The sequence below is a fragment of the Crotalus tigris genome, unplaced genomic scaffold, assembly GCF_016545835.1.
Source record: "Crotalus tigris isolate CLP2741 ecotype Arizona unplaced genomic scaffold, ASM1654583v1 scf7180000017975.10810073628:1450386, whole genome shotgun sequence".
In the NCBI taxonomy this organism is placed as follows: domain Eukaryota; kingdom Metazoa; phylum Chordata; class Lepidosauria; order Squamata; family Viperidae; genus Crotalus; species Crotalus tigris.
The window spans coordinates 342,549-367,382 of record NW_024096754.1 but is presented as its reverse complement, the minus strand read 5'-3'; the positions used below and the strand labels follow the sequence as shown (position 1 = coordinate 367,382).

The window sequence follows — 24,834 nt, the reverse complement described above, 5'->3', positions numbered from 1 at the left end:
GGTGGACTTCAACTCCCAGAATTCCTGAGCCAGCATGAGGGAACTATGGCCCCCTCATGACTTGTGGACTTCAATTCCCAGAATTCCTGAGTCAGCATGGGGGAAACTATGGCCTCCTCATGACTCATGGACTTCAACTCCCAGAATTCCTCAGCCAGGAAACCTCTCCCTTCCCCTCAGCATGGCTGGCTCAGGAATTCTGGGAGTTGAAGTCCACCAGTCATAAAAGAGCCAAGGTTGCCTAACCCTGCCCAGCCAGCCAGGTATTCTGGGAGTTGAAGTCCACGAGTCATAAAAGAGCCGAGGTTGCCAACCCCTGCCCTAGCTTGATTTTTGGGGGTGGCCTAATATAAACCCTACCCCCAAAATAAGCCCTAGTTTTAGGGCAAGGTACAAACCTAAAAATCAAGCTAGGGTGAGGGTGGGGAGGTGGGTCTGTCCCAGGCGCTCTGCACCCGCTCACCTTGCAGCCAGGCCTCTCCTCGCCGGCCCACTTCTTCTTCTGAGGCCTCTTCTGCAGCCAGGCCTGCATTTCTCAGCCAGGCCTGCATTTCTAGAAAGGCCACTGCAGCCGAGAAACGAGCTATGGATTGAATCCAGAGCTCAGTCCTCAGCTGCAGTGGCCTTCCGGAGAGGCTCGACTGTGAAATGCAGACCCGAATGCAGCTACAGAACTTCGGCCCCAGAAGAAGTGGACCGGATAGGTGGTGCTGTCGGTGCAGGAGGTGAGTAAAACAAAGACACCCCCCAAAATAAGACCTGGTGCCTCTTTTGGAGGCAAAAATAAATAAATAAAATAAGATCCGGCCTTATTTTGGGGGAAACACGGTACTTGCGGGCTGGCCAAGTACCTGAATTTGGATCACACGATCCTGGAGGTGGCTGCGATGGTATAGATCTGGTTGTGAGAGTGCCGTTGTAATTCTGAAAGTTTGCTAGGCAAATAATTGTAAGGTGTACTCTTAGCTCCCCAGACCTCGTGATGCAAAATTGAATTGTTAAGGCTGGTGTTTGCTGGTTGCTGGAATGTTTTCGGAAAACTAATCTAATCTGGGTACAGGTGGTCCTTGACTTACCGTAGGTCATTTAGTCTTCATTTGAAGTTACAAAGACTCTGGAAAAAGTGACTTCATGATCCCTTTTCGCGCTTACGACCGTTGCAACATCAACATCAAATTTAGAAAGCAACTCAATGCTGTCAAACGCCGAAGTCTGTCAATCTACTACTGTCCAAATTTAATAAATATAATACAGGAAGGATTTCAGTTATAATGATTCATTTAGTCAAGTCAATCAGAACAGAGTTGGAAGGGGACCTCAGAGGTCTTCTAGTCCAACCCCCTGCTCAAGCAGGAGACCCTTTACCATACCAGTCAAAGGGCTGTCCAGTCTCTTCTTAAAAACCTCCAGGGATGGAACACCCACAACGTCTGGCCTCACACGTCCCGGAGAAGAGTCACACGAGAGGAAGGCGGCTTGCTGTCTCCAGCTGAGTAAGCGAAGATTAAACGACTTAAGGATATCGTTCCAGCTCCTGTAATCCGATTTGACCAATCCAATTTCGCTTTGAGCTTCCCAGGCTTTCCATAAATGGTGATAAGAATTTATCAGATGATGAACTTTGTCCGATGCCAGGGGCAGGCAACTTTGGCTCTTTTATGACTCGTGGACTTCAACTCCCAGAATTCCTGAGCCAGCCATTCCATTCCATTCTAATTCTATTCCATATATTCCATTCCATTCCATATTTTCTATTCTATTCTATTCTATTCTATTCTATTCTATTCTATCCTATCCTAATTCTATTCCATATATTCCATTCCATTCCATATTTTCTATTCCATTCCATTCTATATTCCTATTCTAATTCTATTCCATATATTCCATTCCATTCCATATTTTCTATTCTATTCTATTCCTATTCTTATTCTAATTCTATTCCATATATTCCATTCTATTCTATTCCATATTTTCTATTCTATTCTATTCCCTATTTTCTATTCTATATTCTATTCCACTCCACTCCATTCTATTCTATTCCTATTCTAATTCTATTCCATATATTCCATTCCATTCTATTCCATATTTTCTATTCTATTCTATTCTATTCTATTCTATTCTATTCTATTTCTATTCTATTCTATTCTATTCTATTCTATTCTATTCTATTCTATTCTATTCTATTCTATTCTATTCTATTCTACTCTATTTCTATTCTAATTCATATATTCCATTCCATATATTCTATTCTATTCTATTCTAATTCTAATTCTAATTCTAATTTTATTCTATTCAATAGGTAACATCATAAGTACTCGAAGGGAGCATGGGCCTTGTGCAGTGGAGGAGGAGTGGCTGGAGAATTCTGGGAGCTGAAGTCCACAGGTCATTGTTCCCTGCCCTTGTTTCAAAAGAACGGTCGGCATTGCTCCCAGGCCAGTGAAAACTTAAAATCCCTATTCTTCCCCGTCAATGGAATGAGAGGCCCCAGCCCGTTCTGAATATCCCACAGCGGCTGATTGAACGGAGGCAGACTGGTGAGGCATGTGCTCATTTTCTTGCCAAAATCTGCCGAGAGGGAACCCCCCCCCAGTACAATTTCTGCTGCAAGAGACTAAAAGGAGGCTAGAATCAATCGCTCGCCCAACGATCCGGTTGCTATGCTACACGATAGCTGCGCTTCACTTCCCACGCTTGGGTTTCGACTGAGCACATGAGCCAGGAACAGACACAAGGCCTTCCAGAAGGCGTCTGAACGCCGGATTCTTGATTAGGGGTACACTCAGTCTGCCAGGACCCCCACCCTCCGTGGGGGGATTTGGAAGGGCCGAATCTCGGCTGCTTTGCCGAAAGGCGCCATGAAATGTACGGGCCCGTAAGTGAAAGATCCCGGGCTTCCCACTCAAATGGGACTCTGTGCTGCCCCTAATCTTAATCCAATTTTTTTTTTAAATTAGATTTGTATCCTGTTGCTTTACAGGTAACTCAAGGTGGCAAACGTACTTAGCTTATTTTCCTCCTCCGATTTTCTCCTCAACAACCCTGTGAGGTGGACTGGGATGAGAGAGGGCTGGCTTTTGTGCCTAAGGCAGAACTAGAACTCACTGTCTCCTGGTGATGAGCCCATTGGCCCAAAGTCACCCACCCAATGGCCTTTTTGTGTCTAAGACAGGACTAGAACTCACCGTCTCCTGGTGTTTGGCCCATAGTCACCCAGCTGGTTTTCTTACCTAAGGCAGAACTAGAACTCACCGTCTCCTGGTGATTGGCCCAAAGTCACCCAGCCGGCTTTCATGCCTAAGGCGGGACTAGAACTCACCGTCTCCTGGTGTTTGGCCCAAAGTCACTCAGCTGGCTTTCATGCCTAATGCAGGACTAGAACTCACCGTTTCCTGGTGGTTGGCCCAAAGTCACCCAGCTGGTTTTCATGCCTAAGGCGGAACTAGAACTCACCGTCTCCTGGTTTGTAGCTTAGTCCCATACTGGCTGAAGAATTCTGGGAATTGAAGTCCACACATCTTAAAGTTCCCAAGTTTAAAAAAAACTCTGATCAAGTGGAGCTTACAAATAGCATCAGGGTCACTGGCAAGAAATTGTTTTGAAGGACAATTAGAGCCATATCGGTTCCTTCGACAAGTTTAAAGATATATTTTAAATAAAAGGAGATTAGCTAGGAAGGGGTGGGTTGTCCTTTCCCGACACTGAACCAGCTCCCCGATGAGAAAGGCAAGCCGACAACCCCTATCAGAGCTAAAAGCAAACATTGGAAATCAAAGCATTTTTTTCATCAGAAAAACTGTAACTCTTATCAGCCTTCATAACACTGAGCCGAAACTCATTTAAAAAAAATAAAAATAAATAAACACTGCACTTCTGGTTTGCGTTATTTGTTGATCAGACTATTAAAAAAATTATCTTAACCACTTAAACCACCAGGTGAGTTAGAAAGGAGGAGAGGATGGAACACAACTGTCTGGATTTTAATAACGGGATGGTGGGGAATGCTGCAACGGTCACGAATGCGAAAAACGTGCGCAAGACATTTTTTTTCCAGTGCCGTTGTAACTTTGAATCGTCACTAAATGAACCGTTGTAACTTGGAAGACTACCTATGGAGTAATTTTGCTGGAGGAAGACTTTTGCCTTTTGTGGGCAGAGGTTAAAAGATGCGGTGACTTTGGAAAAAGTTCAGAGAAGAGCAACTAGGATGATTAAACACCCAGAGACAAAAATATATGAAGGACGGTTGCAGAAATTGGATACGGTCAGTCTAGAGAAAAGAAGGACCAGGGGGGACATGAATGCAGTCTTCCAATATTTGAGGGGCCTTTCACAAAGAAGAGGGGGTCAAAGCAGCAGAAGGCAAGATGAGAAACAATGGATGGAAACTAATCAAGGAGAGAAGCAACCTGGAATTAAGGAGAAACTTCCTGACAGTGAGGACAATCAACCAGTGGAACAGCTTGCCACCAGAAGTTCTGGGTGCTCCATCCCTGGAGGCTTTTAAGAAGAGACTGAACAGCCATTTGTCTGAAATGGTATCGGGTTTCCTGCTTGAGCAGGGGGTTGGACTGGATGACCTCCAAGGCCCCTTCCAATTCTATTCTTTTTTATTATTATTTTATACATATTTTATTACTTTTCTAATTTAACAATCATGAGTACTTAATGAACAATATTACACCATCCAGTGCTTCCTTAATCCTCTCTTGTTTTGATGGCATACATTTTTCCACAGTGGGCAAATACAATTCTTGTTACTATTAATACATATACAATTAAATATAGATATCTCCATCACATTTTTCTGCTATTATACATAATATTGATAGTGTCAGTTTATAATATCTTTTCTAGCCAAAGCATATCTCAATTGCATTTGCACATAAAATCCATTTGTTCAATCAATATCCTGTTTTTCCCGCTTTTTAAAAAAAAAATTAATTCCCCATTCATGTTCAAAATATCTCTGTCACTTATAATTTTCTCATAATAAATTATATTTGGGTCACCAAAAGCTTCCCTTATTCAAACCCTTGTAGAATTTTCATATTTCCCATCTCATACCAAAGTATAATATTCTAGTTACAAATCCTATCCTTCTAATTATAATACTTTTATTTCTAACAGTTACCTATCTTCCTAACCATATTCAACCATCTGCTTAATAGTATAATATCCCATCTAATAGGTCAAAATCTCTATTTTCATAATACTTCTATTTCTAACAGTTATCTATTTTCTTAACCATATTCAAACATCTGTTTAATATCCCATCTAATAGGTCAAACTCTCTATTTTCATACTTTTATTTCTAACAGTTATTAACCCTATTCAAGCATCTGTTTAATAGTATACTATCCCATCTAATAGGTCAAAACCTTTATTTGCATAAGACTATTTCTAACAATTCTGTATTTTCTTAACCATATTCAAACATCTGCTTAATAGAATAATATCCCATCTAATAGGTCAAAACCTCTATTTCCATAATACTTTTATTTCTAACAGTTATCTATTTTCTTAACCATATTCAAACATCTGTTTAATAGTATAATACCCCATCTAATAGGTCAAAACCTCTTTTTTCTTTAGTCTTACTCTAGCTTTTTTTCTTTTGCCAGCTCTATTCTGATTGATTGATTAATGGATGTAAGAATGACCCAGGGCTGCATTGTTCCTCTCCATCTTTTTAAATAAAACCCTGAGCGTTTCACTGACATGAACTGTTTTTGCTTGCTGGTGGCAAATGCTGAAGATCAGATAAAGATGAACCAGGTGACTGCTTCAGGGGTGGCCTTCTCAGGATGTATCTGGGAGGTGTTAATATCACTATATGTTGTTGGTGGCTTTGATCTTCACACCAAGGATCCATCGGCCTTTCCAGGGTAATCTTCCCCTCTCAAAATACAAATATCTCACAACCAGGTGGCCTATGAAGGAGGAGGACGCGAGGTGTGGCACCTAGAAAATCAGAGCTCAGGTATGGCAAGGCCCCTGTTCACCTGGGGGGGGGGGGTAGGCTGGTATTTTCCCAGCCAGGCTGGGAACAGCTTGCCTCCAGAAGCAGTAAATGCTCCAACACTGGAAGTTTTTAAGAAGAGACTGGACAGCCATTTGTCCGAAATGGTGTAGGGTTTCCTGCCCGAGCAGGGGGTTGGACTAGATGACCTCCAAGGTCCCTTCCAACTTTACTACTACTACTATTATTATTATTATTATTCAGAAATTTTTGGAAAGAGCAACAACAGAAAGAGAAATTGGGAAAACACAAAGAGGGTAACGCTCCAGAGGGCAATCACAGCATCAGCGATGCGTTATGGACCGGCCTCCTCCAGGGATCCAAGGGCAAGGACAGCTCCCAAGGATTTCTGTAGAGTTAGTCCTAGACTTACAACGGTTCGTTCAAAGTGGCAGCAGCACGGGGGAAAAAGGGACTTAGGCCCATTTTTCGCACTTGCAGCCTTGCAGCATCCCCACGGTCAGGAGGTCAACATCCAGATGCCCAGCAACTGGATCACGTTTATAATGGTCGCAGCATCCCCAGGTCACGTGATCCCCTTTTGCGAGCTTCTGACAAGCACAGTCGATGGGCGAAGCCAGATTCATCGCACAACAATGTCACTAGCTGGGTCATGAAATGTCTGCAAGGAAACCACCCAGCTCAGAGAGCACCAGGGACCCCACAGTCCAGCTCCTTAGCACATGAAGTGTCTTCCAACTTGCCCTTTTGTTCCTGGGATCAAAACAGCCGCCCCTTTTGTTAAATGCACCAGAAACGACTCATTTCCTTTCCGTTACTGCTTAGCATCCATGACGTTTTGGCTTCGCTGCCGAGCGTCTCCCTCTGGGCTGGAGAAACTCCTGATCCTGTGTCCCCAGACCGTTTGCGGAGATGAGCCAGCCAGAGACAAAACAGTCCCCAATCCAACCGGTGGTCAGAAAATGCTTATTTGCATCGCGAGCTACGAAACCCCCAGCTTCCAGATTGAGAGAGCAGCGTGTGGCTTATCTCATGCTTGGCCAGTCTGAGCCCCCTGGATAACAGGCCCTGGCTTGGGATGAAAGGGAACTTGAGGGGCACGGATCAATAATTCACAGGGCCTCTGTTGTGACGGAGAAAACCTGCAAAGGAACAAAGAGGCCCCCAAGCCTCAAGATTGGCAGGGAGAGGGCAGACGGGCAGGCAGAACAATCCGTGCTTTTTCTGCCTGATTCACCAGCCCGACACACGGAGGGGTGGCAGGGGCGAAAGTCCCCGGAGAACAGGGGGATGAAAAAGGGGGAGAAGGAAAGACAGAAAGGCAGCTTGCTTGGGGGATGTCAGCCAGGAGAACAGACACGGAGTGTGCCGCTGGGGTGGGTTTTGTTCCTTTGCCGTTCCTCCAGTTTGCTTCCCTACCACCTTTCCACCAAAACTTAAGAGAGTCTGAGCAGGACAAGTACTCTGAAAAAAGGGTAAGTTGGCGGGGGGATTCTGGGAGTGGAAGCCCCCCTATCTTAAAGCAAGCTGGCTGGGGGATTCTGGGAGTTGAAGTCCACCCAGCTGAAAGAAATGCTGGCTGGGGGATTCTGGGACTAAATGAATTCACTAAACGAATGGGCTATCCACATAAAACCTAACCACCACACATTTAACTATGATTATGACCTATGACCTATCACTTTATTGTATGTACACTGTGAACTTCTGCATCAGAGACAAATCCCTTGTGTGTCCAATCACAGTTGGCCAATAAAGAATACTATTCTATTCTTCATTATTCCTATTCTATTCTATCTATACTATTCTATTCTTCATTATTCTATTCTATTCATTATTTCTATTCTATTCTATCTATACTATTCTATTCTATTCGTCATTGTTCTATTCTATTCTTCATTATTCTTTATTATTCTATTCTATTCTTCATTATTCTATTCTATTCTTCATTATTCTATTCTATTCTTCATTATTCTTTATTATTCTATTCTATTCTTCATTATTCTATTCTATTCTTCATTATTCCTATTCTATCTATACTATTCTATTCTATTCTATTCTATTCTATTCTATTCTTCATTATTCTATTCTGTTCTGTTCTGTTCTATTCTATTCTTCATTTTTCTATTCTATTCTATTCTACTCTATGCTATTTCTAGTCTAATATTTCTTTTTCAATTTGGCAGAGAATATGAATGCAGATTTTTAAAAAAACAAAAACAAATATTGAATAGAAGAAGCATGCTTTCTCTCGAAAGCCTTTTTTAGTATTAAGGCTACTCTTTGCAGCTGCCTAGGGAATCAGCAGCCCTCCCAACCTTGATGGCAATCTCACCCTTCCGGGCTCCAGACACAAAGGTTACAGCTGAAGGCAATCTAGGGCAATGATAATGGTTACCAAGGTTACTTTTAAATTTCCACTCTAGCCTGAAGTGCCTTTCCTGCGCCCCCATTCAGGAATTTTCCACTATTTGGCTCTGCTAAGAAACTCTAGGTTTTGCCCGGCAGACAAAAGATAACATTCTTCTTTTGGTTTTTATTGCAGCTCTTCTCAAAACTGTATTCGGCCTGGGTCATAAATATTGAGGTCAGGTGGAAATTAAATCCAGAAAGAAAGCAGTTGGAATTGAGGAGAAAACTACTCACAGGGAGGACAATCAACTATAGGTTATCCTGCTTAAATGGGGGGGGGGGCTAGACTAGAAGACCTCCCTTCAAGATTCTATTCTATTCTGTTCTGTTCTGTTTTGTTCTATTCTATTATTCTATTTTCTATTCCAATTCTATTCCTATTCCTATTCTATTTCTATTCCTAATTCTATTCTATCCTATTCCTGTGTTTCATAGAATGTAGAATGGTATAGAGTTTCCTATTTGAGCAGGGGTTGGACTAGCTGACCTCCAAAGTCCCTTCCATCTTCTCTTCTCTTCTCTTCTCCTCCTATTCCAATTCCAATTCCATTCCTATTCTATCCTGGATGGAGAACTCTGGGTAGCTGGCTGAGTGAAATACAGGTAGTCCTCGACTTACATCCATTCGCTTAGTGACAGTCTGAAGTTACAACGGCCCTGGAAAAAGGGACTTATTTTTCAAATTCACGACCTTTGCAGAGCAACGGAGATCAATGATTAACACCTGCTGGAGCTGAGTTTCTCATGCTTTGGCAGCCTCCAGATGTGCCAGATGACGGACAGGCCACCCACCGATCTGACAGCCCATCAGTCACGCTGTAACAGGCATTCACTTCCACCCAGGCAAAGGGGCCCATTTAAGACAAATCGTGCCCCTGGAGCCTAATCACATCTGACAGTTACATGTTTAATTAGGTGCCCATCAGAAAGATTTGTCTGCTGGTGACAGCCCGGATGGGTCCAAAGGTCCTCTTCTCCTCCCCATCGCCTCTACATGGACTGCGGAAAGCAAGCCACTGTTTAGGCTAGGGGTAGGCAACCTTGGCTCTCTCATGACTGGTGGACTTCAACTCCCAGAATTCCTGAGCCAGCATGGGGGAACTATGGCCCCCTCATGATTTGTGGACTTCAACTCCCAGAATTCCTGAGCCAGCATGGCTCAGCTTGGAATCCTCTCCCTTTCCCCTCAGCATGGCCAGCTCAGGAATTCTGGGAGTTGAAGTCCACCAGTCATAAAGCGGCCTAGGGCAGAGGTAGCCAACCTTGGCTCTTTTCTGACTCGTGGACTTCAACTCCCAGAATTCCTGAGCCAGCATGGGGGAAACTTTGGCCCCTTCATGACTTGCAGACTTCAACTCCCAGAATTCCTGTGCCAGCATGGGGAACTATGGCCCCTTCATGACTCGTGGACTTCAACTCCCAGAATTCCTCAGCCAGCATGAGGGAACTATGGCCTCCTCATGACTCGTGGGCTTCAACTCCCAGAATTCCTGAGCCAGCATGAGGGAACTATGGCCCCCTCATGACTCGTGGACTTCAACTCCCAGAATTCCTGAGCCAGCATGGCTCAGCTTGGAAACCTCTCTCTTTCCCCTCAGCCTGGCTGGCTCAGGAATTCTGGGAGTTGAAGTCCACGGGTCATAAAAGGGCCAAGATTGCCTACCCCTGATTTAGTCTGTCTTCCGTAATGTTACCCCTCCTCCCCTCTACATGGGGCCCAAATCTAATGGGGTCAGGTCCGGCATTTTTAAAAGGACTTCCCCCCACACACAACACCTTAGCAGCTGGGCAAGGAATCTCTCAGCATGCAGGGAGGGTGGGGACCAGTCTGGGGAAAGCAATTTTTAAAAGCCTGGATGTATCACCATGATGTAAAAAAAGATGTGGAGACTCTAGAAAGAGGGCAGAGAAAAGCAACAAAGATGATCAGGGGACTGGAGACTAAAACATATATAAGGAACGGTTGCTGGAATTGTCTAGTTCAATGAAGAGAAGGACAAGGGGGGACATGATAGCAGCCTTCCAGTATCTCAGGGGCTGCCCCAAAGAAGAGGGAGTCAAGCTGTTCTCCAAAGTGCCTGAAGGCAGGACAAGAAGCTATGGATGGAAACTCATCAAGGAGGGAAGCAATCTAGAACTAAGGAGAAACTTCCTGACAGTGAGAACAATTAACCAGTGGAACCACCTGCCTCCAGAAGCGGTGAATGCTCCAACACTGGAAGTTTTTAAGAAGAGACTGGACAGCCATTTGTCCGAAATGGTATAGGGTTTCCTGCCTGAGCAGGGGGTTGGACTAGATGACTTCCAAGGTCCCTTCCAACTTTATTATTATTGTTGTTGTTGTTGTTGTTGTCTGGGGCTGCTTGGATTCATATGTGAGATGGGTGGCTATAAAAACTGAATAAATAAATGGAGCCCTTGGTGCTTTGCCCGCAGAGATTTCATTGCCCAGTGGGGTTACATCCTCACAGTGAGCCAGGGTGGCCTTGGGCCCCTGGTTACATGCAACAGCTTCCCCTGCCAGTTTTGCAGAGGGGTGTGGGGGGATCCCCCCGTGGTCATGCCTTGATTGAGTATAGATTAACAGGGAACAAACCCCACACTCACACTGATGATGTTACAGTGCTGGGTGATGAAACACAAAGAGCGTGGAGGACTCCACAGTTCAGCTGAACTACAGATACTGAAGGACAAACAGATGAAGAGGGAGGGAGATAGAAATAGGAGGGAGAGAGGAAAGAATGAAGGAGAGAGAGAGAGAGATAGAAAAAGAGAAAGAGAACGAGAAGAAAGAAAGAAAGAAAGAAAGAAAGAAAGAAAGAAAGAAAAGAGAAGAAAGAAAGAGAAGGAAGGAAGGAAGAAAGGGGAGGAAGAGGAGAAGAACGAGTAGGAAGGAGAGAGAAAGAAAGAAAGAAAGAAAGAAAGAAAGGAAATGAAGGAAGGAAGGAAGGAAGGGGGGAGGAGGAGGAGGACGGGGAGGAAGGAAGTGAAAGAAAGAAAGAAAGAAAGAAAGGAAAGAAAGAAAGAAAGAAAGAAAGAAAGAAAGAAAGAAAGAAAGAAAGAAAGAGGAAGGAAGGAAGGAAGGAAGGAAGGAAGGAAGGAAGGAAACCTGCCTGCCAACTTGAAATACCTATAACTACTGAGAAATTACTGTCAGATTAGGAAGCTGCTGGATTCAACTTCTGCATTTAGAGGTTAAAAAAAAAAAAGACGACAAAATATCTTTTCTACCAAGACCTTGGCTCCCCATGCTAATTGCACAGGTTAATTCTCCAGTACACAAAACCCTGTGCTCGGCATCTTTTCTGAAGCTGCGTAAGGATGAGGTAAGTAACAGATCAGATCGAAGCCCCCCTGGCCTCTGCAATCACCTGCCCATCCAAAGGGTTGGGAATATGAAGATGGCAGCAGATTAGGAAAAAAAAAAGCTCCTGACTGCAAAAGAAGCCCTTTCTCCCACGGACAGGCTTTAGGGCAGTGGTTCTCAACCTTTTTAATGCCGTGACCCCCAACCGGTCGTAAGTCGAGGACTACTCAACCGGTCGTAAGTCGAGGACTACTCAACCGGTCGTAAGTCAAGGACTACTCAACTGGTGCAGCCCCGTTTGCAGAATGGGACTTTTGGCGGGCTCAGCAGGGCAGAGACAATTCCTATTGGCTTTGGAAAGCCAATAGAATTGGACTCTATTCAAGAGAGTCTATTCTATTGGCTTTCAAAAGCCAATAGAAGAAAAGGGAGTAGCACAGCTAAGGAAAAAGGGGGAAAAAAATGGCGGACTGCGTTGTTTGGCGACCCCCGTGAAATGGTCGTTCGACCCCAAAGGGGGTCCCGACCCACAGGTTGAGAACCTCTGCTTTTAGGGCATGCCAAACACACACACAGGGCGTCTGGTCTGTAGCCAACGTTGAACCAGCTCCTAAAAAGCAAGCAAGCAGGCAAGAAGGCAGGCAGACCCCACCGAATCCTTTTGTTGGCTTCTCCCCTTGATCCCTCTGGATCGGTTAAATCTGGTCAACCTAACAGCAGAGATAAAGGCTTCTCTTTAAAAATCACAGCAGGGAGCTGAAGAGGCTGCTTCATGCAATTAGGGCAGATGGCTGGCTCAGCAGCTCCCCTCCTCCTTGCAAAATGAACATTCAACCCAGGGGAGGGAAGGAAGGGAGGGAGGAAGGAAGGAAGGAAGGAAGGGGAAAAGAGAGGAAGGAAGGAAGGAAGGAAGGAAGGAAGGAAGGAAGGAAGGAAGGAAGGAAGGAAGGAAGGAGAAAAGAGAGGAAGAGAGGGAGGGAGGAAGGAAGGGGAAAAGAGGAAGGAAGGAAGGAAGGAAGGAAGGGGAAAAGAGAGAAAGGAAGGAAGGGAGGGAGGGAGGAAGGAAGGGGAAAAAGAGAGGAAGGGAGGGAAGAAGGGTGGGAAGGAAGGAAGGAAGGAAGGAAGGAAGGAAGGAAGGAAAGGGAGAGAGGAAGGAAGGAAGGAAGGGTGGGGAGGGAGGGAGGGAAGGAAGGAAGGGGAAGAGAGAGGAAGGAAGGGACGAGAAAAGAGAGGAAGAGAGGGAGGGAGGAAGGAAGGGGAAAAGATAGGAAGGAAGGAAGGAAGGAAGGAAGGAAGGAAGGAAGGAAGGAAGGAAGGAGAAAAGAGAGGAAGAGAGGGAGGGAGGAAGGAAGGAAGGGGAAAAGATAGGAAGGAAGGAAGGATGGAAGAAAGGAAGGAAGGAAGGAAGGGGAAAAGAGAGAAAGGAAGGAAGGGAGGGAAGGAGGAAGGAAGGGGAAAAGAGAGGAAGGAAGGGAAAAAGAGAGGAAGGGAGGGAGGGAGGAGGGAAGGAAAGGGAAAAGAGAGGAAGGGAGGGAGGAAGGGTGGGAAGGAAGGAAGGAAGGAAGGAAGGAAGGAAGGAAAGGGAAAAGAGAGGAAGGAAGGAAGGGTGGGAAGGGAGGGAGGGAGGGAAGAAAGGAAGGGGAAGAGAGAGGAAGGGAGGGAGGAAGGAAGGGGAAGAGGAAGGAAGGAAGGAAGGAAGGAAGGAAGGAAGGAAGGAAGGAAGGAAGGAAGGAAGGAAGGAAGGAAGGAAGGAAGGACATGGTCTATCCAACTAAGAACAGTCCCTCAAGATCTAACGTGATGTTCCCTAGTTGGGTCAGGAAACGTCTGCAAGAAAACCACCCAACTCAGAGAGCACCAAGGACCCCACAGTCCTTCTCCTCCTCCCTGCAAACCCTTCTAGTCCTGATGATGTAACCTAGTTGGGTCATGAAACGTCTGCAAGAAAACAAGCTCCGAGAGCACCAAGGACCTCACAGTCCTCCTCCTCCTCCTCCCCCCCACAAACTCCACTCCCTTCTAGCACTGATGCTGTTGCCTCGTTGGATACTGAGACGTCTGCAGGAAAACAACCAAGCTGAGAGAGCATCCCGGACCTCACAGTTCAACTCTGAGCTATCAGTCCACCTCCCACGATGCTGCTCAGTCAGCCCCATCGGGCATTTCCACATCGGGTGCAATGGCCCCGCCTGGACTTCCCAAATCCAACGGCTTCCCCATCAATCCTCAGAAAGTCTCACGTCTCTGGACGTTGCATTTTCTCCAGAAATACGGCGGACTGCTCTCCGTGTCTTTTCCTGCCACAGAAGGTTACGCGTCGCCTAAAATAGGGATGCTACCTAGCAATTGGATATATTTCCGCCAACGAATGAAAAGCCTGTCGTTTCCCAGCACCACAAGACCACAATTTTGATGTTTGAGGGAGGGACTGGGGGGGGTTCCAATGGAAGGACTTTGCTTCAGGGAGATCTCTATCCCCACCCTCAAAACCTATAAAAGGGGGGGGGGGAGGAAGGAAGGGGGAAAAAAGCAGGTAGAAAATTTGGTGGATGGTGTTTTGCAAGACACCCCCCCCCGGTGAGGTTTGACGGTGTCTTCCTATCTTAAAGAAGATCGGGGAGCTGCCCCACCATCTCTCAACCCCACCCCCTTATTTACCCCAATAACCCTCTCAAAGCAGAGATACACGCGAAGGGTTAATACCGCTTTACAAGGCCTTGGTAAGGCCACCCTTGGAACGATGCCTCCAGTTTTGGTCACCATGATGTCAAAAAGATGATGAGACTCTAGAGCAGTGGTTCTCAACCTTGACCATTTTAAGGCACGTGGACTTCAACTCCCAGAATTCCACAGCCAGCATTGTTGGCTGTGGAATTCTGGGAGTTGAAGTCCACGTGCCTTAAAATGGTCAAGGTTGAGAAACACTGCTCTAGAAAGAGTGCAGAGAAGAGCAACAAAGATGGCTCAGACAGACAGGAGGAAGAGACTGGCAAGATTCTGTGAATTGTAGCCCATCTCAGTCATTCTAGGCCAGTGATGGCGAACCTTTTAGCGCAGTGGTTCTCAACCTGTGGGACGGGACCCCATTTGGGGTTGAACGGCCATTTCACGGGGGTCGCCAAACAACGCAGTCCGCCATTTTTTCTCCCCTTTTCCTTAGCTGTGCTACTCCCTTTTATTCTGTTGGCTTTTGAAAGCCAATAGAATTAGACTCTCTTGAATAGAGTCTAATTCTATTGGCTTTCAAAAGCCAATAGGAATTGTCCAGGCTGTCTCTGCCCTGCTGAGCCCTCCAAAAGCCCCAGTCTGCCAATGGTGCTGCACCAGTTGAGTAGTCCTCGACTTACGACCGGATGAGTAGTCCTCGACTTACAACCGGTTGGGGGGTCGCGGCATTAAAAAGGTTGAGAACCACTGTTTTAAAGTCTCCAGCCTATTTTATCAACAGGGGCTTGGTCCTTGTGCCTTTAACAAGGACGGCTATAGGCTGGGATAGAACAGTCCGCACCCCGCAGCATCAACTGTGCGCGATGGGGCGTGAGGGCAGAGTCTGGTCTACGCTGCCTGGCTGCCATGTCCTTGGCGGCGCTGTTCCGCATGGGCCACGCTCAGGGGTGACTCCTCCAGGGGGGCTGCTGGTGAGGAGGGGGTCGTGGGGGGAGGCGAGGCTGGGGCAACGGCACGTGTGCCCACAAAAATGGCTCCGCGTGCCGCCTCTGGCACGCGTGCCATAGGTTCGCCACCACTGTTCTAGGCTCTCTCTTGTAAGAATCGATTTCCTGGTCTGGTCCAGCCCATAGGATGAGGACAATTAACCTGTGGAACCGCTTGCCACCAGAGGTTGTGGGTGCTTCATCACTGGAGGTTTTTAAGAAGAGATTGAACAGCTATTTGTCTGACAAGATATAGGGCAGGGGTCTTCAAACTTGGCTCTTTTAGGACTTGTGGATTTGAACTCCCAGAATTCCTCGGCCAACATGAACTCCACACGTCATAAAAGGGCCAAGTTTGAAGACCCCTGGCTTAGGGAGAGTCAGATTCATTCATTCAGAATACAGATCAACAGAATTGGAAGGGATCTTGGAAGTCATCTATCCAATCAATCAATCAATCAATCAATCAATCACTCATTCTTATTCAGGGGTCTTCAAACTTGGCCCTTTTAGGACTTCTGGGCTCCAACTCCCAGAATTCCTCAGCCAGCCTACACGCTGGCTGAGGAATTCTGGGAGTTGAAGTCCACAAGTCCTAAAAGGGCCAAGTTTGAAGACCCCTGGGTCTAGGAGGAGAATATGGGGGGGCAGGGGGAAGCAGAAATCTCTTATTTTCCCAGCCCCTATTTTAGAGGATAAAGCAAGCCTCTCTTAGCGGAGGGAAGCAAAAGCCTTTTCCAGCTCTCTTCCGAAGTCAATCGAGACAGAAGGCGTAAAATGGGGCAAAACCCAATTAAAAACTGACTTGCTTAGCCACGGAAACATTGGGCTCAGCGGCAAGCATCCACCTTACAGGCTGTCTTTCGAGGCAGCCTTCCCTAGCTCTGTAACGATGTACTGCAGCTGCACCACCTTGTGATGGATGACTCACCTCCCATCAGTCATGGCATGGAGGCCATGCGCTAGCCCTGATTCATTTTCCAACCCTCGGAGGGGAAGGCCGCTCACATTCCGGCACAATGGGCCACATTCGACGGCTGGAGTAGACTGTGATTCAGGGTTAAAAGGGAAACTGGCCACAGGAACTGGGTCCTCGGTGGAGATTCTCCGGTCATCCAGATCAGAGTTATCTCAAAGATGCTTTTTCACCAGGCAACTGGATTTTCTTGGGTGCGTGTAGGGGGGTTGAAGACGTTTCGCTTCTAATCGAAGAAGCGGAAGGAGCTTCTTGGAGGAGAAGCGACACGTCTTCAAAGGAAGACGTGCCTCGTGAAAAAGCATCTTTGGGGCAGAAGCTGGGCTGTGTTCACCCTGATTTAAGGCTCCACCTTTGTGTGAATCCAACCTGTTGGAAGTATATTAGAATTGTTGGATGTAAATATCTTCCTTGGGTTTGCTTGGTGCTATAGTAACGGCTATAATGGCCCCCTGTGTCTAATCACACTTCGCCAATAAACAATATTCTATTCCAGTGGTGGCGAACCTATGGCACGCGTGCCAGAGGCGGCACTCAGAGCCCTCTGTGTGGGCACGTGCGCCGCTGCTGCCAGCAGCAGGTCCATCAGACCGCCGCTGCCGCCCGGAGCAGGAGCCCCGTCCAGCACAAAGGAGGCGAAGCGGATGACTAACAAGCTGGAGTAGAGGTGGTAGAGCAGAGGTCACCAACCATTGTCGATTAGTGGCCTGGAAGAAAAGGGAGGGGGGAAGAGAATTTTACATGCGCACATGCACGCACAGGGCCGCAAGCATGCACGCGCTGCAAATGAGGCGGGGCTAGTGCCTGTGTGATACTCACTAGCCCTGCTCCATTCTTGTGTGGTGCAGCGTCTTGTATCTACACCCCGTGGTGCAGCAGTGGCCGTTTTTGCACCTTGCAGCACAGTGGCCTATTTTTGCGCTCCTGGTTTTGGCGTGCCAGAGGTGGCACTCAGAGGTGCCTCCCCCCCCCCCCGAGGGCACCACAATGCTGATAGACCCCTGGCACTTTGTGATAGATAAGTGGGTTTTGGGTTGCGGTTTGGCCACTCGGTCTCTAAAAGGTTCGCCATCACTGTTCTGTTCTGTTCTATTCTATTTTTATCCTATCCTATCCCATTCTGTTCCATTCCATATATTTTGTTTTGTTCTGTTCCATTCCATATTTTCTATTCTATTCTATTCCATTCCATATTTTCTATTTTATTCTGTTCTCTTCTATTTTCCTTTTATTCTATTCTATTCTATTCTTAATTCTATTCTACTGCATTCCATATTTTCTATTCTATTCTATTCTATTCTATTCTATTCTATTTTCCTTCTATTCTATTTTATTCCTATTCTATTCTATTCCCCATTCCACTCCATTCCATCCTGTTTTCTATTCTATTCTATTCTACTCTACTCTATTCTATTTTCCTTTTATTCTATTCTATTCTATTCTATTCTTAATTCTATTCTTAATTCTATTCTATTCCATATTTTCTATTCTATTCTATTCTAAATTCTATTCTATTCCATATTTTCTTTTCTATATTCTAGATTCTAATTCTATTCTAATTCTATTTGTTATATATATAGAACAATGTTCCTCAACCTTGTTGACTTTAAGATGGGTGGATCTGAACTCCCAGAATTCCCTAGCTCAAGAGATTTCTGGGAACTGAAATCCACCCACCTTAAAGGTTGAGCAACACTGACACAGATTGCCTGGAAGTGGAGTCAAGGCAACTGGACGTCTTTTCTTTGGGGTTTGAAACGTTTCACCGCTTCTCCAAGTGGCCGTGATGCCTTCCTGCCCAGCTCAAAGTTTCATAACCTTCCGCTCTAGCACGTCTACTTGGAATCCCAAGAACAGGGTGCTTTAGCCATAAAACAACGAGTAAAGTTTTTTTTTGGCTTGCAAAAAGTCATTCTCAGACGAGCTGTTAACCGTGAGAACCAGGAAAAAGGACAGTTAAGACAGTTCTTATCAGGCAAAGCCACATTCCTGGATCGAAAAGCCACCGTGTTATCAACTCTGCAGCAGCAAAATCCCTCCGGAGGCCTGCACCTGTTCTCCTCTGGCTCTGTTTAACCTGTGAAAGAATTCTGCGGAAGCTCAGGTGTGGGAAGCTTTCACACCGGGATTCAAAATACGGGCTTAGGGTTGTTACATGTGCTATACCCAGATCGGTGTCTGCTCGGGCTGAGATGGGGTAGACGGGAACGGAAAAGGCAAGGGGAGGCCAAACCTAAGAGTCCATCAAAATGTGGCATAGGATCTACTAACCACGATGTGATTTAAGGGAGAGAGCGAGATTGTGGAATCCAGCCTGGAGGCTTCAGCCATGACCTCTGGCTCAAGAGTGTCTAGCCCAGTGGTTCTCAACCTGTGGGTCGGGACCCCATTTGGGGTCGAACGACCATTTCACGGGGGTCGCCAAACAACGCAGTCCGCCATTTTTTCCCCCTTTTCCTTAGCTGTGCTCCTCCCTTTTATTCTATTGGCTTTTGAAAGCCAATAGAAGAGACTCTCTTGAACAGAGTCTAATTCTATTGGCTTTCCAAAGCCAATAGGAATTGTCCAGGCTGTCTCTGCCCTGCTGAGCCCGCCAAAAGTCCCATTCTGCAAACGGGGCTGCACCAGTTGAGTAGTCCTCGACTTACGGTTGACCGGACCGGTTGGGGGTCACGGCATTAAAAAGGTTGAGAACCACTGGTCTAGAGTTCTTCTGGAAAGCAAATGTCCCAAAGGTGCTTTTTTTTTCCCAAAAGGCAACTGGACGTTCTAGGGCAGGCAACCTTGGCTCTTTTATGACTCGTGGACTTCAACTCCCAGAATTCCTGAGCCAGCAATTCCTGGCTCAGGAATTCTGGGAGTTGAAGTCCACGAGTCATAAAAGAGCCAAGGTTGCGTGCCCGTTCTAGGGGCTTGGTTTTTTTTTTTTTTCCCCTTTGAAAATGTTTCACTTCTCATCCAAGAAGCTTCTTCAGTTCTAGAACGGAAGAAACCTCTTAACCGAATAACGGAGTCAGAAGGGACCTCGGAGGTCTTCTAGTCCAACCCTCTGAAAGTGAAACGTTTGGAAAGGTTGGCTGGAACAATGCCAGCGGGCCCTTGCGTGGTGGGGGCCCCAGGACGCCGGGATGCTTTTCCTTCGGAAAAGGTGCCCAGGGCCACACCTGGCAGGAGGCAAGAGAGAAGGGGGGGGGCTTCAGGTGAACCAGAGCAGGTCACCGGAAGCTCCAGAGGGGGATTCAAGAGGGGGCGAGCAAGCTAGGGGGGGGGGAATAGGCTGGTTTGATATCAGGGCAGGGGGTCTTTGGGCAACTGCCCCCCTTTCTGCCATGCTTGCCCCAACCCAGAAGGCTGCAGGGGACTCCGATACCCTGCAGGCTGCAAAGACCCTAGACCCCCCCATCCAAGGATGCAAAGGACCCCAATCTCCCCCCCCCCAGAGAGAAAAGATCCTCTGATCTTCCGCCAAGGTTGCAGAGGGCGAAAGGCACAGCCCGATCCATGATGCAAAGACCTACAAAGGGGAAGACCCCCCCCCCAGGATTCCTTCCAGGCTGCAAAGACCCCCCCTCCCAAGATTGCAGAGGTCGAGACCCCCCCCATTGCAAAGAATATCTACCCCCTCAAGCCTGCAAAGACCCTCGACTCTCCCCAAGGCTGCAGAGGGCGAGACCCCCCAATGCCCCCAAGGCTGCAGAGACCCTCAACTCTGCCAGAGTGCAAAAGACCTCGATGACCCCCCCAGGCTGCAAAGATGCCCCCACCCCCCCAGGCTGCAGAGGGCAAGACCCCCAATGCCCCCAAGGCTGCAGAGACCCTCAACTCTGCCAGAGTACAAAAGACCTCGATGACCCCCCCCCAGGCTGCAAAGACGCCCCCACCCCCAACCCCACCCCCCCCCACCCCACGACTGCAGAGGGGACATCCCCAACGCGGCAAAGACCCTTAAGCCTCCCCCGAGACTGCAAAGACCCCGGACCCCCCCCCAAGACTGCAAAGACCTTCAACACCCCAGACTGCAAAGACCCTCGCCCCCCCCCAGATCGCTCCAGTTGCAACACTCCTCCCCCCTCTGCGAAAGGCAAGACCCCTGACATCCCCAGGCTACAGAGACACCCCCCCCCCGAGCCCCCAGACTCCAAAGACCTCCATGTCCCCCAGGCTGCAAAGACCCCCCCAAAGACCCCAGATGCCCCCCACCCCACCTGGGCTGCACAGAGCCCCACGATCAGGGTGGGGAGCCTTCCCCAAGGACCCTCCCTCCCCCTCCCAGGGACTACAACTCCCAGCATCCCACCCCATGGGCAGGGGGACCGCCATTCTGGCAGTCTCCGGCCGGACCAGGGGACAATGGGCCCTGCAGTGGCGAAGGAGCCCATTCCATACCCCCACCCCCAAACAGGGGACGATGGGCCCTGTAGTGGCAAGGAAGTAGATTTCCCCCCCACCCACAGGCAGAGGACAATGGGCCTCATCGTGGCAAGGAAGCAGATTTCCCCCTATCCCAAGTCAGGGGACGATGGGCCCTAGAGTGGCGAGGAAGAATATCCTCCCACCCCCAGTCAGGGGATGATGGACTCTGCAGTGGCAAGGAAGAATACCCCACCACCCCCAGTCAAGGGACGATGGCTTCTATAGTGGCGAGGAAGAATATCCCCACCACCCCCAGGCAGGGGGCGATGGGCAGTGTAGTGGCGAGGAAGCAGATTCTCCACCCCATTTCCTAGGCAGGGGATGATGGGCCCTGTAGTGGCAAGGAAGCAGATTCTATCCCACCCCCAGGCAGGAGCCGATGGGCCATATAGTGGTGGTGAAGAATATCCCCCCACCCCCAGACAGGGGACGATGGGCCCCGTCGTGGCGAGGAAGCAGATTCCACACCCCGTTCCCAGGCAGGGGACAATGGGTTCTGTAGTAGCGAGGAAGATTACCCCCGCCCGCAGGCAGCGGACGATGGGCCCCGTAGTGGCGAGGAAGCAGATTCCACACCCCATTCCCAGGCAGCGGACGATGGGCCCCGTCGTGGAGAGGAAGAATATCCCCCGCCCCCAGGCAGGGGACGATGGGCCCCAGAGTGGCGAGGAAGCCGATTCCCCCCACCCCCGGGCAGCGGACGATGGGCCCCGTGGCGGCGACGGCGGCGGCGCTTCCTACCTTCTTGACGGTGCGCGGCGCCTCCGTGACGCTCCCGTCGGGGCTGACCAGCGCCTCGCCCAGCCGCCCGCCCGCCCCGTCGCCCCCGTCGCCGGACAGGCGCAGCGGGGGCTCGCAGCGCTTCATGGCCGAGGCCTGGGGGGCCTTCCCCGCGGAGGGGGCGCCGGAGGCCGGGGCCGCCTTCTCCCCCGCCACGGCCGGGCCGGGCTCGGCGGGGGAAGCGGGCGGCGGCGGAGGAGCAGGAGGGCAGGGCCCGGCAGAGGCGGCGGCGGCGGCAGCGGCGGGCTTGTCGAGAGGCCCGGCCAGCTCCTTGAGCTCCACGGCCGGCGGGGCCGCCACCCGCACCGACATCATCCCGCAGCAGCCTCGGCGCCTCCTCGCTCGGCCCGCCCGCCCGCCGGCTCCCTCAGGCCGGACACGCCCTCCGGGCCCGCCCACTCGCGCGCGGGGCACGCCGGGAGACGAGTCCCACGGCCGGCCGGCGCGCGCGGCGGCCGAGCGCGCGGAAACTCCCACTCCCGGCGGGCCTTGCGCGGCCAGGGAGACTCCCCACGCGCGGAGGCTCCTGGGAAACGCAGTCCCGCCGCTCGGCGATCGGGCGCTCTTCCGCGGCGGCGGGACTGCAATTCCCGTGAGCGCCGCCTGGCGCGAAGGCAGTGGGCCGCTTGAGGAGGGGGAAAATGGGGGGCGGGGGGGAGGATTTGAAGTCTCGGGGTTCTTTTGCGCAGCGAGCCTGCCTTGGAGCTTGGGGAAGATTGCCTTAACCATCCTCCAGGGTCGAGGGACTCAAGGACCCATCATCTTTTCCTTGCTGGCCTGCCTGGCTGATGGACGTCATCATCGTATCCTCAGAATAGAGCTGGAAGGGACCTTGGAGGTCATCTAGTCCAACCCCCCGCTCAGGCAGAAACCCTACACCATTCCAGACAGATGGCTGTCCAGTCTCTTCTTAAAAACCTCCAGTGTTGGAGCATTCACCGCTTCTGGTGGCAGGCTGTTCCACTGGTTAATTGTTCTCACCGTCAGGAAGTTTCTCCTTAGTTCTACGTTGCAATCACTCAATCAGACCAGAGCTGGGAGGGATCTTGGAGGTCTTCTAGTCCAGCCCCTTGCTCAAGCAGGAGTCCCTATATCATTTCAGACAAGGGACTGTCTAGTGACTAGTCTCTTCTTTAAAAATCTCCATCATCAAAAGGCAGCCAAAAAGGATTTTATACAATCCTTGGTTGTATAAAAACAGAGGCATAGAATCAAAATCACGTGAAGAATTTAGTACCGCTTTTATAAAGCCTTCGTAAAGCCACACCTGGAGTACTCCATCCAGGTTTGGTCACCACATTAGAAAAAAGATGCTAAGACTTTGGGGGGAGGGGAAGTGCAATGAAGAGCAACTAAGACAGTGGTTCTCAACCTGTGGGTCGGGACCCCATTTGGGGTCGAATGACCATTTCACGGAGGTCGCCAAACCACACTGTCCGCCATTTTTTTCCCTTTTCCCTAGCTGTCCTACTCCCTCTTATTGGTGGCCACACCCACTTGGGGGTCACCACAACATGGGGACCTGTATTATGGGGTCACGGCATTAGAAAGGTTGAGAACCACTGAACTAAGATGATTAAGGGGCTGAAGACAAAACCATACAAAGAATAGTTGCAGGATTTGGGTATGACACAAATAGGAGAATATTGATAGATTGAGTAGGTAGGTAGGTAGGAACAGATATAGATATGATACATGATAGATCATAAATATGATACATAGATAATAATTGATGATAGTAGATTAGATGATAGATTAGCGATGATATAGAAACAGATATAGATATGATACATGATAGATATGATACATAGAGAATAATCGATAGATATAGATTAGATAGATGATAGATTAGAGATAGATAGATAGATAGATAGATAGATAGATAGATAGACAGACAGACAGACAGACAGAATGAATAAAGGGCCTGAAAACCATATGCAAGGAATCGGGGACACAGGATAGATGTGGGCCTTTTTTTGCAGGAGAATAAAACAATCTAACAAGTCTTGCATTTTCTCAGCATTCTTCCTGTGGTCAGTGAAATTATGTATTTATTTCCCAAGGCATTCTAATCCAGGCTGACGCTGAGCAGCTTATAAAACCTCCTCCTGTAAGAGGATTAAAAAATAATACACCGGGAGAGAAACAGAAATGAAAACAAAGAACAAATTACAATTTTAGCGGAAAGGGGGAGGTATGACTTATCTTTCTTTACCTGTGATTTCAGGAGCAAAACAGACTTCCTGTCCTTTCCCTCAAAATCAAAGTTCAAGTGGTGCTCCAGTTATTATTATTATTATTATTATTGTGTTATGTGGCCAGAGATCAGATTTAGAGACTTCTCTTCCCTTTGCACAATTGGGGCCAAAGAGACACAGGAAAAGCACAATATCGGTAACCCTCGCTAAGCAAGATGGTCATTAAGTGAATTTTGCCCCTTTTTACCTTTCTTGCCACAGAAGTTAAGCGAATTGCCACCGTTCTTAAGTTAGCAGCATCCCCCACGGTCACATGACCAAAATTCAGAGGTTTGGCAACTGACCTGTACTTATGACGGTTGGTGTCCCAGATCCCCTTTGCAACCTTCTGATCAGCAAAGTCAACGGGGAAGCTTAATTTGAGTGACTGACTGAACAACTTCAAGGACTGACTTCAAAAGCGTGGCGAGGGAGGTCGTAAAGCGGAGCAAAACTCACTTAACGACTCTCTTCACTTAACAACAGAAATTTTGGGTGGTGAAGTCGAGGATTGCCTGAATCTTGGTTCGGGCACAGTATCTTCTGCGGAAGAAGGAACTGTGTTTTATCAAACCAGGGTTAGGACCGCGTCCCAGACCACGTCTGCTTTTTTGGGGAAAAGAGAGTTTGGCCTGGGAAAGTGAAAAGACACAATTCAAATCCTGCTCTGTATTGCCACCTCCTGGCCCAAACCTAGTTAAATCCTTATTAGAAAGGAGAAAATGTTTAAAGGTTTTGCAATCCTGAAAAACAAGACACAAACGCTCTGCCTTATACGTAGGTATATTTAAAAACAGCAACACATCTGGAAATATTTTCATACGTTGCTACAGTCTTCTTTGCTTACTCCACGTTCTAATTCCTATTGCCGTCTAGGCCCATCACGGAGAAGATGTAAGACTGCAAGTCCCATCAAGCTGCACGAGGTCGAGGCACAGCATGGGATGTGGGAAACAAAGAGTTCTCCAGAGGTTCAAGGCTACCAGATGGTGGACTAGGACACTAGGTGACCTCAGATGAAGCTTCTTCTACCTCGCTGTTAAGAGTTGACCCCATGAAGACTTGAGAAGTCA

At 48.3% G+C, this 24,834-nt stretch overlaps 1 protein-coding gene across 1 annotated transcript in view; it reads right to left on the bottom strand.

The window, feature by feature from the left end:
* AHCYL2 (adenosylhomocysteinase like 2) overlaps positions 1 to 21,895 on the bottom strand; it is a 79,794-nt gene extending 57,899 nt beyond the window's left edge. The window contains exon 1 of the mRNA XM_039345719.1: positions 21,486 to 21,895. Coding sequence (XP_039201653.1) covers positions 21,486 to 21,839 — 354 coding nt within the window. The 5' untranslated portion in view covers positions 21,840 to 21,895. The remainder of the gene's footprint in view (positions 1 to 21,485) is intronic.
* Between the last annotated feature and the right edge of the window lie 2,939 nt (positions 21,896 to 24,834).